Here is a 13,814-nt window from a genome sequence, read left to right on the forward strand (position 1 = left end):
TCCTATCCTATGGTTTTGTTAATTAATCCTTTCTTAAATAAAATAAATAAATAAATAAATAAATATTAAAAAATAAATAAATAAATAAAATAGGAAAAAAAATTTTCCTTTTGACTTAAAATAAAATAAAATAAAATAAAATAAATACTGTGCTAAACACTCCTATTATCCACAAGGGGTAGTTTCTCACTGTATGAAGAAGCAAACTAGCTCAGAGAGCCTGATTGACTGGACTGGACCTCCTTGAAAACCCAGCCACTGCCACTCCCAGACCCTGGGGCAGAAAACCTTTCCTCCTCTGGGTGACAAAGGGCAAAAATACAGGCTCAGTCATTTGTAAGCATGAAAGACATTCTATTTAAAGGAGAAACAGTGACTGAAAGAGGAAGAAGTGACTGCTGGGACCTAGTCCTTAGTTTTTGCTATAAAATACTAATCTCAGCTCAAAAGTCCAGTTTAGTAAGAGCTGCACGCAGGAGTCCCAGCGAATGGCAGCTTCCTGGCCCCTGGTGACTGCTAGCATGGTTTCACTCATCTTCTCCCAATTTTTTAAGCACTCTTTGTTGTTTTCGTTTATTCTGTTTCTCCCAATTCTCTTTCCTCATATTTTGTCCTGCTGTCTTCTGAAAAACTGTCCTCTGGTTCTGATAGTTTTTGGTCTAAATCTGAAGGCCTCCTGTAAATTTCTCTTGACTCTCTTCTGCCCAGTTGCGAGAATTCTCCACTTACTTCTCCTGATTGTCCCTTGGCAACAGCTCCTGACTCTTTGCCCACTGCTCCTGGTTCCATTTTCCCAAAATTGCTGGGCTTTTCTCTACTCTGTTGCCTGTTCTTTGTTCCAGTCACTGTGACCCTCAGTGCTTCCTTGGACGACTCATCTTCTGTCTCTTTCTCACTCTCAAAGTGTTCTCTTTCCCACTGCTTCATCACTTTCTCTGGTTCATCTCTCATTTTTCTCGTGGCTTCCTTCCCCTTTGGCGTCACTTCTGTAGTGTCTGGTTCAATGGCCTCATCTGAAAAATAAGAGGCCAGGGGGAAGTGTGTCAGTCTCTGGGCATAGGTGCACCCCAGCCTGTGGAGCCCTGAGACACTGACAGGCAGCACACCCTCCCAAAAAGAGAGCAAAAGGAATGACCGTGTGCAGAGGACAGCCATATTCCAGGCATCAAGTGTGAGCTGCACAATTTCTTTTTTGCCTCCAGGGTTATTGCTGGGGCTCCCTGATGGCACTACAGATCCACTACTCCTGGTGGCCTTTTTTTTTTTTTTTCTTTTTATTGGATAAGACAGAGAGAAATTGGGAGGGGAAAATAGGGTGAATGATAGATACCTGCAGACCTGCTTTGCCACTTGTGAAGCATCACTGCTGCAGGTAGCAAGCCAGGTCCTTTTACTTAGTACTATGTGTGTTTAACCAGGTCCACCACTGCCCAGCCCACCAGCACAGATTTTTTTTAAGAGATTACATTTTTTAAAATTATTAATTATTATTTTATTTATTTATTTATTTTCCCTTTTGCTTTTTGTTGTTTTTCATTGTTGTTGTAGTTATTATTGTTGTTATTGATGTTGTCATTATTGGACAGGACAGAGAGAAATGGAGAGAGGAGGGGAAGACAGAGATGGGGAGAGAAAGATAAGACACCTGCAGACCTGCTTCACCGCCTGTAAAGCGACTCCCCTGCAGGTGGGGAGCAGGGGGCTCGAACCGGGATCCTTACACTGGTCTTTGCACTTTGCGCCACCCGCTGCGCTACTGCCCAGTTTTTTAAATTACTTTATTATTGGGAGAGAAGCAGAGAGAGAAAGACACAGAGAGAAACACCAGAGCACTGCTCAGCCCTGGCTTATGGTGATACGGGGGATTGAACCTGGACTTTGGAGCCTCAGGCATGAGAGTCTCTTTGTATAACCATTATGCTATCTACTCCTGCCCCACAGATTTTTTTAAAATTTCATTTTGTTTTCTTTCTTTGTGATGAGGGAGACTAAGAGAAGGTGAGACACCTACAGCACTGCTTCACTGCTTATGAAGTTTCCTTCCCTGAAGGTGGGGACCAGGGGTTCAAACCTGGGCCCTAGAAGATTATAATGTGTGCACTCTACTGGGTGAGCCACCAGGGAGCCCCCATTTTATTTTATTTTATTCACTAACACAAGAGAGAACTAGAGCATTGCTAAGGTTGATGCTGGGGATCAAACCCAGGACCTCATGCTCTCAAGTCCAGTGCTGTAGTCACCACACCGCCTCCTAGGCTGCTGAACTGCACAGACTGTATCATCCAGTTCTCACGATATTACACAATGTCATTGGTTTCAGTTTTCAGTCACGGAACTTGAGACTGATAGGGAATTGCATCAAATGGTCACACTGGTTTCTCACCAGGTAGGTCATGTACCCAGCTCAGGCTTCACACCCAGTATCACTTGAAGACTGACTATGCCACGTCTCCCAATTCTCTGCTCCCCTCAGGCACTGGGGGGAAGATCTGGTGCTATGTGTCTTCCCCTCCCTCTATCTTTCTCTCTTTCTGAACAGCACACTGGGAGCAGTTTTACATTGTACACACAGAAGTCTCCATGTTCAAAAACAAGGTCACACTGCCATGAAATAATCCCCATTATAGTGAGACTCACACACCTGAGACCACAGAGGGCTCAGGTACAATCTCTGGCAGCACCATGTGCCAAAACTTGAGTGGCGTGTCTCCTCTCTCTCCTCTCTCTCTCTCTCCTCTCTCCTTCCATCCCTTCCTCAAAAACAAATCTTAAGGGGGCCAGTCAGTGGCCAGTCTCCATCTGCAGGAGGTGTCTCTTTTTCTCCCTGTCTCCCCTTTCTCAATTTATCTGTCTCTATCCAAATTAAATTAAGTAAATCTTGGGGCCAGGTGGTGGGGCACCTGGTTGAGTGCATGTGTTACAATGCGTAAGGACCCGGGTTCAAGCCCCTGGCCCCCACCTGCAGGGGGAAAGCTTTTTGAGTAGTGAAGCAGTATTGCAGGTGTCTCCCTGTCTCTCTCCCTATCTACCACCCCCTTCTTCTCAATTTCTGGCTGTCTCTATCCAATAAATAAAGATAATTTTTTTAAAATTTTGTTGTTGTTAATAGCTGCTTACTTGTGTAAAATTTTTTAATTAAATTAAATAAGTAAATATATACATATATATTTTTAAATATTTATTTTATTTATTTATTCCCTTTTGTTGCCCTTGTTGTTTTATTGTTGTAGTTATTATTGTTGTTGTCGTTGTTGGATAGGACAGAGAGAAATGGAGAGAGGAGGGGAAGACAGAGGGGGAGGGAAAGATAGACACCTGCAGACCTGCTTCACCGCCTGTGAAGCGACTCCCCTGCAGGTGGGGAGCTGGGGTTCGAACCGGGATCCTTATGCCGGTCCTTGTGCTTTGCGCCACCTGCGCTTAACCCGCTGCGCTACAGCCTGACTCCCCAAGTAAATATATTTTTAAATTTATTATTATTATTTATTTTCCCTTTTGTTGCCTGTGTTGTTTTATTGTTGTTGTAGTTGATGTCATCGTTGTTGGATAGGACAGAGAGAAATGGAGAGAGGAGAAGACAGAAAGGGGGAGAGAAAAACACCTGCAGACCTGCTTCACTGCCTGTGAATCGACTCCCCTGCAAGTAGGAAGCCAGGGCTCGAACCAGGATCCTTATGCCGGTCCTTTGCACTTCTAGCCACGTGCGCTCAACCCACTGCGCTACTGCCAGGCCCCCTAAATAAATAAATCTTAAGGTAAATAGAGAGAAATAGCAGATCCATAATTTGCAGCCAGGACAGTCTGCTTGCAGAGCACATTTATCTCTCCCCATTTATTTGTTTGTTTGTTTGTTTACCAGAGCATTGCTCAACTCTAGTTTATGGTGGAGTGGGGGATTGAACCTTTGACTTGAAGCCTCAGACATTAGAGTCTGTTTGTATAACCATTATGCTGTCTCTGCCACCCTCTTTCCCTGTTCTCCAGTATCCACCTTCTGTATTTTGTTCTTGAAAAGCACACACTAGCAGAAAATTGAGATGGACAGCTATTTCACAATCAAAGGGATCCTCGCTCCTTGTATTTAACAGCTGCAGAGAAAAGACACCAATCCCCGACTGAGCTCCCTCACCCCCCCCCCCCATTCTCTCCTCAGAAGTCCCTGCTCTCTAAGAAGCTTGTCTGCAGGAGCTCTCATTTCCCAGAAGGAAAAGGTCACCATTAGGTCATAAAGACTTGAGCAATGTTGCCCCCTGCTTTTCCCAATGTGGAGGTGCAGGCAGTTGCCACTGGCCCCATGGCCTTTCAAGTGACAGGAAAAGGGGGGGGGGTGCTGGAGTATCTGCCAGTTCCCTGCTGTGTCTCTACATCTGCTTCACCTGTGGCTTCTGAGAGAGGTTCTAAAAGCGTGGGGGCTGAGAGTAGCAAAGGGAGAGCCTGCCTCCAAGGGAATGCGGAGGGAATGATAAGGGGATGGCACTTGCTGCTCAGGTGTCTCCTTCCCCACTGCTGTTGCTTGGGAAAGCAAGGTCCCGTGCAAGAATCTGGGTTTGAGCCCCGGGCTCCCCAACTGGCGCATGGACGCTTAGCAAGCGGTGAAGCAGGTCTGTAGATGTCTCTTTTTCTCACCTTCCACCCCTGTCTTCCTCTTCTCTCTCAATATCTCTCTGTCCTATCCAACAACAACAGTAGCTACAACAATAATGGAAAAAATGGCTGCCAGGAACAGTGGATTGTAGTGCAGGCACTGAATCCCAGTGATAACCCTGGAGGCAGAATTAAAAAAAAAAAAGGACTTTGAGGTGGGGGGGGGCACACTTGGTTGAGCGCATATGCTACAATGTGGAAGGACCTAGGTTCAAGCCCCTGGTCTCCACATGCACCAGTGACACTTCACAAGTGGTAAAGCAGGTCTGCAGGTCTCTCTCTCTCTCTCTCTCTCTCTCTATCTTCCCCTCCCCTCTCAATTTCTGTCTTATCGAAATGGAAAAAAAAATCAGATGCCCTGATTTTTAAAATATTACGCATTTATTACTGAATAGAGACAGAGAAATTGAAAAGGGAGGGAGATAGAGAGGGAAAAAGAAGGGCCAGATTCAGCTGGTTTAGTGCACATGTTACAATGCTCAAGAACCAAGGTTCAAGTCCCCAGTCCCCACCTGTAAGGGGAAAGCTTTGTGAGTGTGAAGCAGTGCTGCAGGTGTCTGTCTCTCTATCTTCCCTTTCTTCTCTCAATTTCTGGCTGTCTCTATTCAATAAATAAATGATGAGAATTTTTTAAAAATTTAAAAAGGAGACAGCCACCTGTCTGCTTCACACTGCTGAAGCTTTTCCCCTGCAGGTGGGGCCCAGGGGTTTGAATCTGAATCTGGGTTCTTGCACAGTGTAATGTGTATGCTTAGCCAGGCATGCCACCACCTGGCCATGATATATATGTATGTGTGTGTGTGTACATATATATATATATATATATGTATGTATGTATATGTATATAATTTTATTTATTCATGAGAAATGATAGGAGGAGAAAAAGAAACAGACATCACTCTGGTACATATGCTGCCAGGGTTTGAACATGGGATCTCATGCTTAAAAATCCAGTGGTTTAGGTGGAATAAAAAAAAAAAAATCCAGTGGTTTGTGGTCCGGGTGGTGGCGCAGTGGTTAAGGAACTAGACTCTCAAGCATAAGGTCCTGAGTTCAATCCCCGGCAGCACATGTACCAGAGTGATGTCTGGCTCTTTCTCTCTATCCTCCTATCTTTCTCATTAATAAAATAAATAAAATCTTTTAAAAAAATCCAGTGGTTTATCCACTGTGCTACCTCCTGGACTACCCAATGCCCTGATTTTTTTTTAATTTATATTTATTTATTTTCTCTTTTGTTGCCCTTTTTTTTTTAAAGAATTTATTTATTTATTCATGAGAAAGATAGGAGGAGAGAAAGAACCAGCCATCACTCTGGTACATGTGCTGCCAGGGATTGAACTTGGGACTTCATGGTTGAGAATCTAATGCTCTAGCCACTGTGCTACCTCCCGGACCACAGCCCCTTGTTTTTTATTTATTGTTGTAGTTATTATTTTTGTTGTTATTGATGTTGTCATTGTTGGATAGGACAGAGAGAAATGGAGAGAGGAGGGGGAGTCGGGCTGTAGCGCAGCGGGTTAAGCGCAGGTGGCGCAAAGCACAAGGACCGGCATAAGGATCCCGGTTCGAACCCCGGCTCCCCACCTGCAGGGGAGTTGCTTCACAGGCGGTGAAGCAGGTCTGCAGGTGTCTATCTTTCTCTCCTCCTCTCTGTCTTCCCCTCCTCTCTCCATTTCTCTCTGTCCTATCCAACAACGACAACAACAATAATAACTACAACAATAAAACAACAAGGGCAACAAAAGGGAATAAATAAAATAAAAATATTTAAAGAAAAACTTTTTTAAAAAAAGAAATGGAGAGAGGAGGGGAAGACAGAGAGGGGGAGAGAAAGATAGACACCTGCAGATCTGCTTCACCGCCTGTGAAACAATTCCCCTGCAGGTGGGGAGCCAGGGGCTCGAACCGGGATCCTTACACCAGTCCTTGCGCATATGATGCTGGGGCTAGAATTTGGGACCTCATGCATGCAGGTCCTGTACCTATGCTCTACCACTGAAATCTTTTTTTTTTTCACTTTTGTTGTCCTTGTTTATCGTTATTATTGTTTTGTTGTTATTGCTATCGTTGTTGTTGGATAGGACAGAGAGAAATGGAGAGAGGAGGGGAAGACAGAGAGGGGGAGAGAAAGATACACACCTGCAGACCTGCTTCACTGCTTGTGAAGTGACCCCCCTGCGGGTGGGGAGCTGTGGGCTCAAACCGAAACCGGGATCCTTAACACTGGTCAGTGCACTTTGTGCCACGTGCGCTTAACCCTCTGCGCTACCGCCCGCTGAAACCCTCTGCGCTGGCCTCCCCACTGAAATATTTCATTTCATTAAAAAAAAAATCCTTAGAAGAGGTTGTGCAGTGGGTAAAGCATTGGACTCTCAACCATGAGGTCCGGGGTTTGATTCTCCATCACATGTGCCAAAGTGATACTCCAATGTTTCCTCTCCTCTCTTCTCCCCTCCCCCCTCCCCCTCCCCCTCCCCTCCCCTCCTTCCAATCCCCTCACCTTCCCTCCTACCCCCTCCTCCCTGACACTGAATAGACACCTGCAGACCTGCTTCATCACTTGTGAAGCGACTCCCCTGCAGGTGGGGAGCTGGGGGCTTGAACCGGGATCCTACCGCTGGTCCTTGAGCTTTGCTCCATCTGCGCTTAACCCACTGCGCTACTGCCCGACTCCCTTCTTCTTTCCTCCTCCTCCTTCTCCTCCTCCTCCCCCTCCCTCTCCCCTCCCCCTCCCTCTCCCCTCCTCCCCCTCCTCCTTTTTTTAAAGAAGGATCTTGAAAAAACATCCAGCACATAGGAAGCACCACATGGGAGTCAGCATCTCATCTCTTCTCTCCGGGTTCTGGGATGAGTCACCTGATTCCTGCTTCCAGAGAGCAAAGAGCCTGGCCTTTGCTTCCAGGGGGAATCGGAGGCCTATTTATTGATATGTATTTATTTGGGGTGGGTACCATGGATAAGAGCAGAGCTGTGGAGCAGAGAGCCCCTACACCTCAGCTCCTCTGCTTTGCTCCAGTGCACGTGCCCTGCTGTGTGGCTATCCCTCTGGGCTGTGGACTCTCCAGGGCAGAATCCAACTCCCTGTCTCCCCCAAATCTCAGGTCTTTTTGGAACATAAGTGTTTACAGTAGTAAGTGTCTACCTTACAGTGTCTGATAGACTGGAGCAGTACAGAAGTGGGATTTTTTGTTGTTGTTGTTGTCTTTGTTTTTTGAAAGAGGCAGAGAATGAGAGAGCACAGCACCAGAAATTCCTACAATGTGGTGGAGGCCAGGCCCAGGCCAGGGCCATGTTCATGGCAAAGCAGCGCACTATCCAAGTGAGCTATCTCAGCAGCCCCAGCCGTGGGCACTTAGGGAAGACAGCTTGAGTTCCAACGTCAGTGGGAGGTGGGCTGGATGCCTCCCTCTCCTGCCCCAGGGGAAGGCTGGGCTGCTGGTGGCAGGGGCATCAGAGCACTTGATGGTCAGTGCCAGGCCCCTGGAACACAGAGAAGAGCAAGCTCACCTTTCTCTTTCTTCTCTTTGAGAATGTCCCTGTAGTTTGTTTTCTTCAGTTCTTCAACGATGCCCTTGTTGGCATCATCCAAGGCCTGTGGGCAGCAGAGGGAGCTGGTGAACTCTTGATGCTCATTTGGTACCAGCCGCTTACGTTTCCCCACTCACACCCACCCCCGGCGAGCAGGCTCTGCCAACCATCCTGCCTCTTTCTCCCCACGCCTTGGCCTGATCTGAATTCGTAATTATGGACTTGGGGGGTGAGAGACCAACTGCCGGTGACTCAAACTGCATCCCCTCTAGGTTAGGCATGTATTTAGGGAGTGTGTCTGCCTACTGATTTCTATTTAATTTTTTTTTTTTCTGTATTTCTCTGTTGGATAGAGACAGAGGGAAATTAAGACATAAGGGGGACACAGAGGGAGAGTACACATGGGAAGGCAGGCCAGGCCTCCTTTCTCATCGCGGACCTGCAGTGTGCATGGTAGCAGAGCAGGGAGATCTCAAGAGTCTACTGGTTGACCACCACCTGGGCTCCCTCCCGCTGTGCTGGTCTGCCCTGCCACCCCTGCTGCAGATGCCACTTCTGGAAAGATAGGATCAAGGGTCTGGACCCAGAAGGTTCAATCTTTGGCACCACCAGGGATAAGCCAGATCTGGGCAATAACTCTGGTCTCTCTCTATTGTCTTTCTTTTTTTTTAAATTTATTTTTATTTATTAATGACAAGGATAGGAGAGAGAGAAAGAACCAGACATCACTCTGGTACATGTGCTGCTGGGGATTGAACTCAGGACCTCATGCCTGAGAGACCAACGTTTTATCCACTGCGCCACCTCCCAGATCACATAACATGTCTTTAACATTTTTATTTACTTATTATTGGATAGAGACAGAAAGAAATTGAGAGGGGAGTGATAGGGAGGGAAAGAGACAAGAGACAGACCTGAAGACCTCCTTCACCACTTGTGAAGCTTTGTCCCTGAGGTGGGGTCCAGGGGCTTGAGCCTGGGGAATGTGTGTGCACTGTAATGTGTGTGTGCTTAACCAGATGTGACACCACCTGGCTGTGTCATTCTTTCTGTATCTCTCATTAAAATACTATATATATATATATATATATATATATATATATATATATATATATATATATGTAATCAGAAGGTGGGAGAGGGTAGATAGCATAATGGTTTTGCAGTGAGACTCTTCATGCCTGAGGTTCCAAAAGTTCCAGGTTCAATCCCCCATACCATAAGTCAGAGCTGAATAGTGCTCTGGTAAAAAAATAAATAAAATAAAAATAATAATAATTGGGGGCTGGGCAGTAGCGCAGCAGGTTAAGCACACATGGCGCAAAGTGCAAGGACCGGCAGAAGGATCCCGATTCAAGCCACCGGCTCCCCACCTGCAAGGGAGTTGCTTCACAGGCGGTGAAGCAGGTCTGCAGGTGTCTATCTTTCTCTCCCCCTCTCTGTCTACCCCACCCCTCTCTCCATTTCTCTCTATCCTATCCAATAATGAGCAACATCATCAACAACAATAATAACCACAACAAGGCTACAACAACAAGGGCAACAAAAGGGGGAAAAAAAAAAGGCCTCCAGGAGCAGTGGATTCATTGTGCAGCCACTGAGCCCCAGCAATAACCCTGGAGGCAAAAAAAAAAAAATCAGAAATTACACTTGGCCTTTCAAGTACTTCTGATTTTTCAATTGTGTATTTTTCTTTCTTTTTAAAAAAAGATTTTAATTATCTTTATTTATTGGATAAAGACAGCCAGAAATCAAGAGGGTAGGGGGAGATAGAGAGGGAGAGAGTCAGACAGACACCTGCAGCACTATTTCACCACTTGCAAACATTCCCCCTGCAGGTGCTCAGACCTGGGTCTGGGTCCTTGCACACTGTAACATGTGCACTCAACCAGGTACGCCACCACCCAGCATCCACCCCTAGGATTATCGTTGGCTGGTACTACAAATCCACTGCTCCTGGCAGGTTTTTGTTTTTGTTTTACCAGAGCACTGCACAACTCTGGCTTATGGTGGTGTGGATGATTAAACCAGGGACTTTGGAGCCTCAAGCATGAGAGTCTCTTTGCAAAACGATTGTTATATTTTTCCTTTTTACTTTATTAGAACAGAGAGAAATTGGGGAGGGTGAGGTAAAGAGCAAGAGAGACAGAGACACACTTTCAGTTGCTTGCTTCACCACTCGTGAAGCTTTCCCCCTGCAGGTGGGGACCGGGGACTCGAACCTGGGTCCTTGCACTAAACTAGGTGTGCCACTGCCCAGCCCCTATTTATTTATTTATTTATTTATTTATTTATTTTTACCAGAGCATTACCCAGCTCTACTTTATGGTGGTGCTGGGAATTGAACCAGGAACCTTAGAGCCTCAAACACAAAAAACCTTTTGCATACTATTATGCCCCTATTTACTTTAAAAAATTGTTTTGTATTAATTATTGGATAGAGACAGAGAGAACTTGAGAGGGGAGGGGGAGATAGAGAGGGAAAGAGACAAGGGTGGGGTTAGCTAGCATAATGATTATGAAAAAGAGACTCTCGTGGTCCAAGAGGTGGCACAGTGAATAAAGCACCGGACACTCAAGCATGAGGTTCTGAGTTCAGTCCCCCGAGTGCTGTCATGTCTGGTTCCTTCTCTCTCTTTCTACTCTTTCTCATTAATAAATAAATAAAATATTTTAAAAAAGAGAGAGAGGGGCCAGGTGGTGGTACACCTGGTTAAGAGCACACACTACAGTGCACAAGGACCCGGGTTCAAGCCCCGGGTCCCCACCTGCAGGGGGAAGCCCTGGTGAAGCAGGGCTGCAATGGTGTCTCTTTCCATCTCTATCTCCCTGTCCTCTCAATTTCTCTCGTTCTCTATCCAATGATTAATTAATTAATTTAAAGAGAGAGAGAGAGAGAGAGACTCTCATGTCTGAGGCTCCAAAGTCCCAGGTTCAATACTCCGTACCACCATAAGCCAGAGCTGAGCAGTGCTCTGGAAAAAATAAAATAAATACTAAAAGAGACGGGGGGAAGAGACAGACACCTGTAGCCCTGCTTCACCATTCATGAAGCTGTCCCCATTCAGGTGGGGACCAGGGGCTCAAACCTGGGTCCTTGCCCACTGTGATGTGTGCACTTTAATCAGGTGTGCTACCACCTGGCCCCTATTTACATTTTTGTTTTAATTGCCACTGAGACTCGGGACCTGCATGATGAATCCACTGACCTTTTTTTCTCTTTATTTTATTTTTCTATTTTATTAGACAGGACAGAGAGAAATTGAGAGGGAGAGGGAGGGGATGTAAAGCGGGAGTGAGAGGGGCTGGGTGGTGGTGGTGGCACACCTGGTTAAGTGCACATGTTGCAATACTCAGGGACTCAGGTTCAAGCCCCCAGTCCCCACCTACAGGAGGAAGGCTTTGCAAGTGGTGAAGCAGTGTTACAGGTGTCTCTCTGTCTCCCCCTATCACCCCCTTCTCTCTTGATTTCTGGCTGTCTCTATCCAATAAATAAATTAAGATAATTAGGAGAGAGAGACCTTCAGACCTGCTTCACCACTCATGAGGAGTCCTCACTGCAGGTAGGAAGCAGTTGAGAGTTGGGACCCACGTCTTTGCACATAGGGACATGTGTGCTCAACCAGGTGTGCCACTACTCCCTTATTTAATTTTTTTCTCCCTTATATACCTTTTTAATTTAAATATTTATTTATTTATTCCCTTTTGTTGCCATTATTGTTTTACTGTAGTTATTATTGTTACTATCGTCCTTGTTGGATAGACAGAGAGAAATGGAGAGAGGAGGGGAAGACAGAGAGGGGGAGAGAAAGACAGACACCTGCAGACTTGCTTCACCATTTGTGACTCTTCTGCAGGTGGGGAGCTGGGGGCTCGTACTGGGATCCTTACTCCAGTCCTTGCGCTTTGCTCCACACGTACTTAACCTGCTGCGCTACCGCCTGACTCCCTATACTTTAATGAATTTAAAGTAGCTGCAAGTGGCCAGTGCTGCCTTATGGAGCAGTGTGGACCTAGGTAGTCACAGTGCAGAGGGACTTTGACAGGGGGGCACAGGGGGGCTGTGGGGGATGGGAGAGACAGTCCCTCATCCAGGCTAGAGCTCAGAGAAGGGCTCTAAAAAAGAGGATATCAGCGCTGAAGCTTAAAGCTTGATTGGGGACTGGGTGGTAGTGCACCTGGTTGAGTGAACAAATAACGGTGCACAAGGACCCGGGTTCAAATCCCCAGTCCCCACCTGCAGGGGGAAAGCTTTGTGAGCAGTGAAGCAGTGCTACAGGTGTCTCTCTGTCTCTCTCCCTCTGCATCTCCCCCTCACCTCAATTTCTGTTTGTCTCTATCCAATAAATAAAGATAGAAAAAAAAAAAGCTTAACTGAGTGTAGCTGAGCATAAATCTGGCCATAAGAAGGAGGCAGAAGTGATCTTTGAGGTGGCATAGTGGATAAAGTGTTGGACTCTCAAGCATGAGGTCCCAAGTTTGATCCTTGTTAGCACATATGCCAGAGTGATGTCTGGTTTTCTCTCTCTTTTCTCTCTCTCTCATTAATAAATAAAATTATTTTTTCAAAACAATCTCCCTTTTTATTTAGTTGCATAGTATTAGTTTCATAGTATTAGTAGTATTGTCTACTCCATTTTTGAAGTGCCACTTTGACTGTTACTGTGGGACTATGTGAAAGCTTGGTAGAGTTTAGGGGAGCTCTCCCATCCTTGGATGGAGGTCTGGAAAGACACGCCACTTGTTAGCCTCTCCCCTTATAGAGATGAGCCAAGAAGGAAAAGTCTCCCAGACTCAGTTTCTCCTTGTTAGTATCTCAATCTCACATAAAGCCTACAGGGCTCTCACATTTACGTTCCCCTGCTAGAAAGCCAAATGGCTGCCTGCTTTAGGGCTCACTCAAAGTTCACACATCCACTTCACCTTTTGATCATAAAGGAGAGAGCACACTCTATCATACACCCCTAACACCAGACAGTGAAAAGCCCCCAAATTCTTTTCCTTGTGTCCTTTGATATCTATGATTTACATCAATCATTGTTTTTCTTTTCTCTACCTCACCTTACTGGTTTAACCCCTATGCTTCTCTCAAATGCCTTTGGATAATCAGCCTGCCTGCATCATGGAAAATAATCGTATGACAATTCTTGTCATACCAGCCCCCTACCATAGGGGCAAGCTGACTTTTAAAAAACCTGTAATTTCTGACATATGTGAAAAATGTTCTTTGTTTAACTCTCTATATAAACCTGTACCCATCTCCAAATAAATGAGTGTTTGTACCAGAGTACTCCCCGAGTCCTCCTTTCTGTATCATGCGGTCCCTGAGAGCCAGTGAGGGAGGATCAGTGACTTACCCCCTGGCTGGATCCTCTCCACGTGAGTGCCAGCAGTTACCATTTTGGTATTTGTTTAGGACCCCCTTCTTGTTTACTGTTCATTAATGTGAGGGTCCACTTCAGATTTCTTTATGCTCCAATATTCAAATAATAGGCACTTTTTTTTTTTTTTTGCCTCCAGGGTTATTGCTGGGGTTCAGTTCCTGCACTGTGAATCCACTGCTCCTGTGGCCATTTTTTCAATTTTTTTGATAGGTCAGACAGAAACTGAGTGGGGAGAGGAAGACAGAGAAGTAGAGG

General features: G+C 45.8%; 1 protein-coding gene across 1 annotated transcript in view; it reads right to left on the bottom strand.

The window, feature by feature from the left end:
• Positions 1 to 333: 333 nt before the first annotated feature.
• Positions 334 to 13,814, bottom strand: part of ODAD4 (outer dynein arm docking complex subunit 4) — a 79,282-nt gene continuing 65,801 nt past the window's right edge. The window contains exons 11-12 of the mRNA XM_060203496.1: positions 8,155 to 8,239; positions 334 to 1,013 (exon numbers count right to left, since the gene is read on the bottom strand). Coding sequence (XP_060059479.1) covers positions 574 to 1,013; positions 8,155 to 8,239 — 525 coding nt within the window. The 3' untranslated portion in view covers positions 334 to 573. The remainder of the gene's footprint in view (positions 1,014 to 8,154; positions 8,240 to 13,814) is intronic.

Source organism: Erinaceus europaeus, chromosome 12 (assembly GCF_950295315.1).
Source record: "Erinaceus europaeus chromosome 12, mEriEur2.1, whole genome shotgun sequence".
Classification (NCBI taxonomy): domain Eukaryota; kingdom Metazoa; phylum Chordata; class Mammalia; order Eulipotyphla; family Erinaceidae; genus Erinaceus; species Erinaceus europaeus.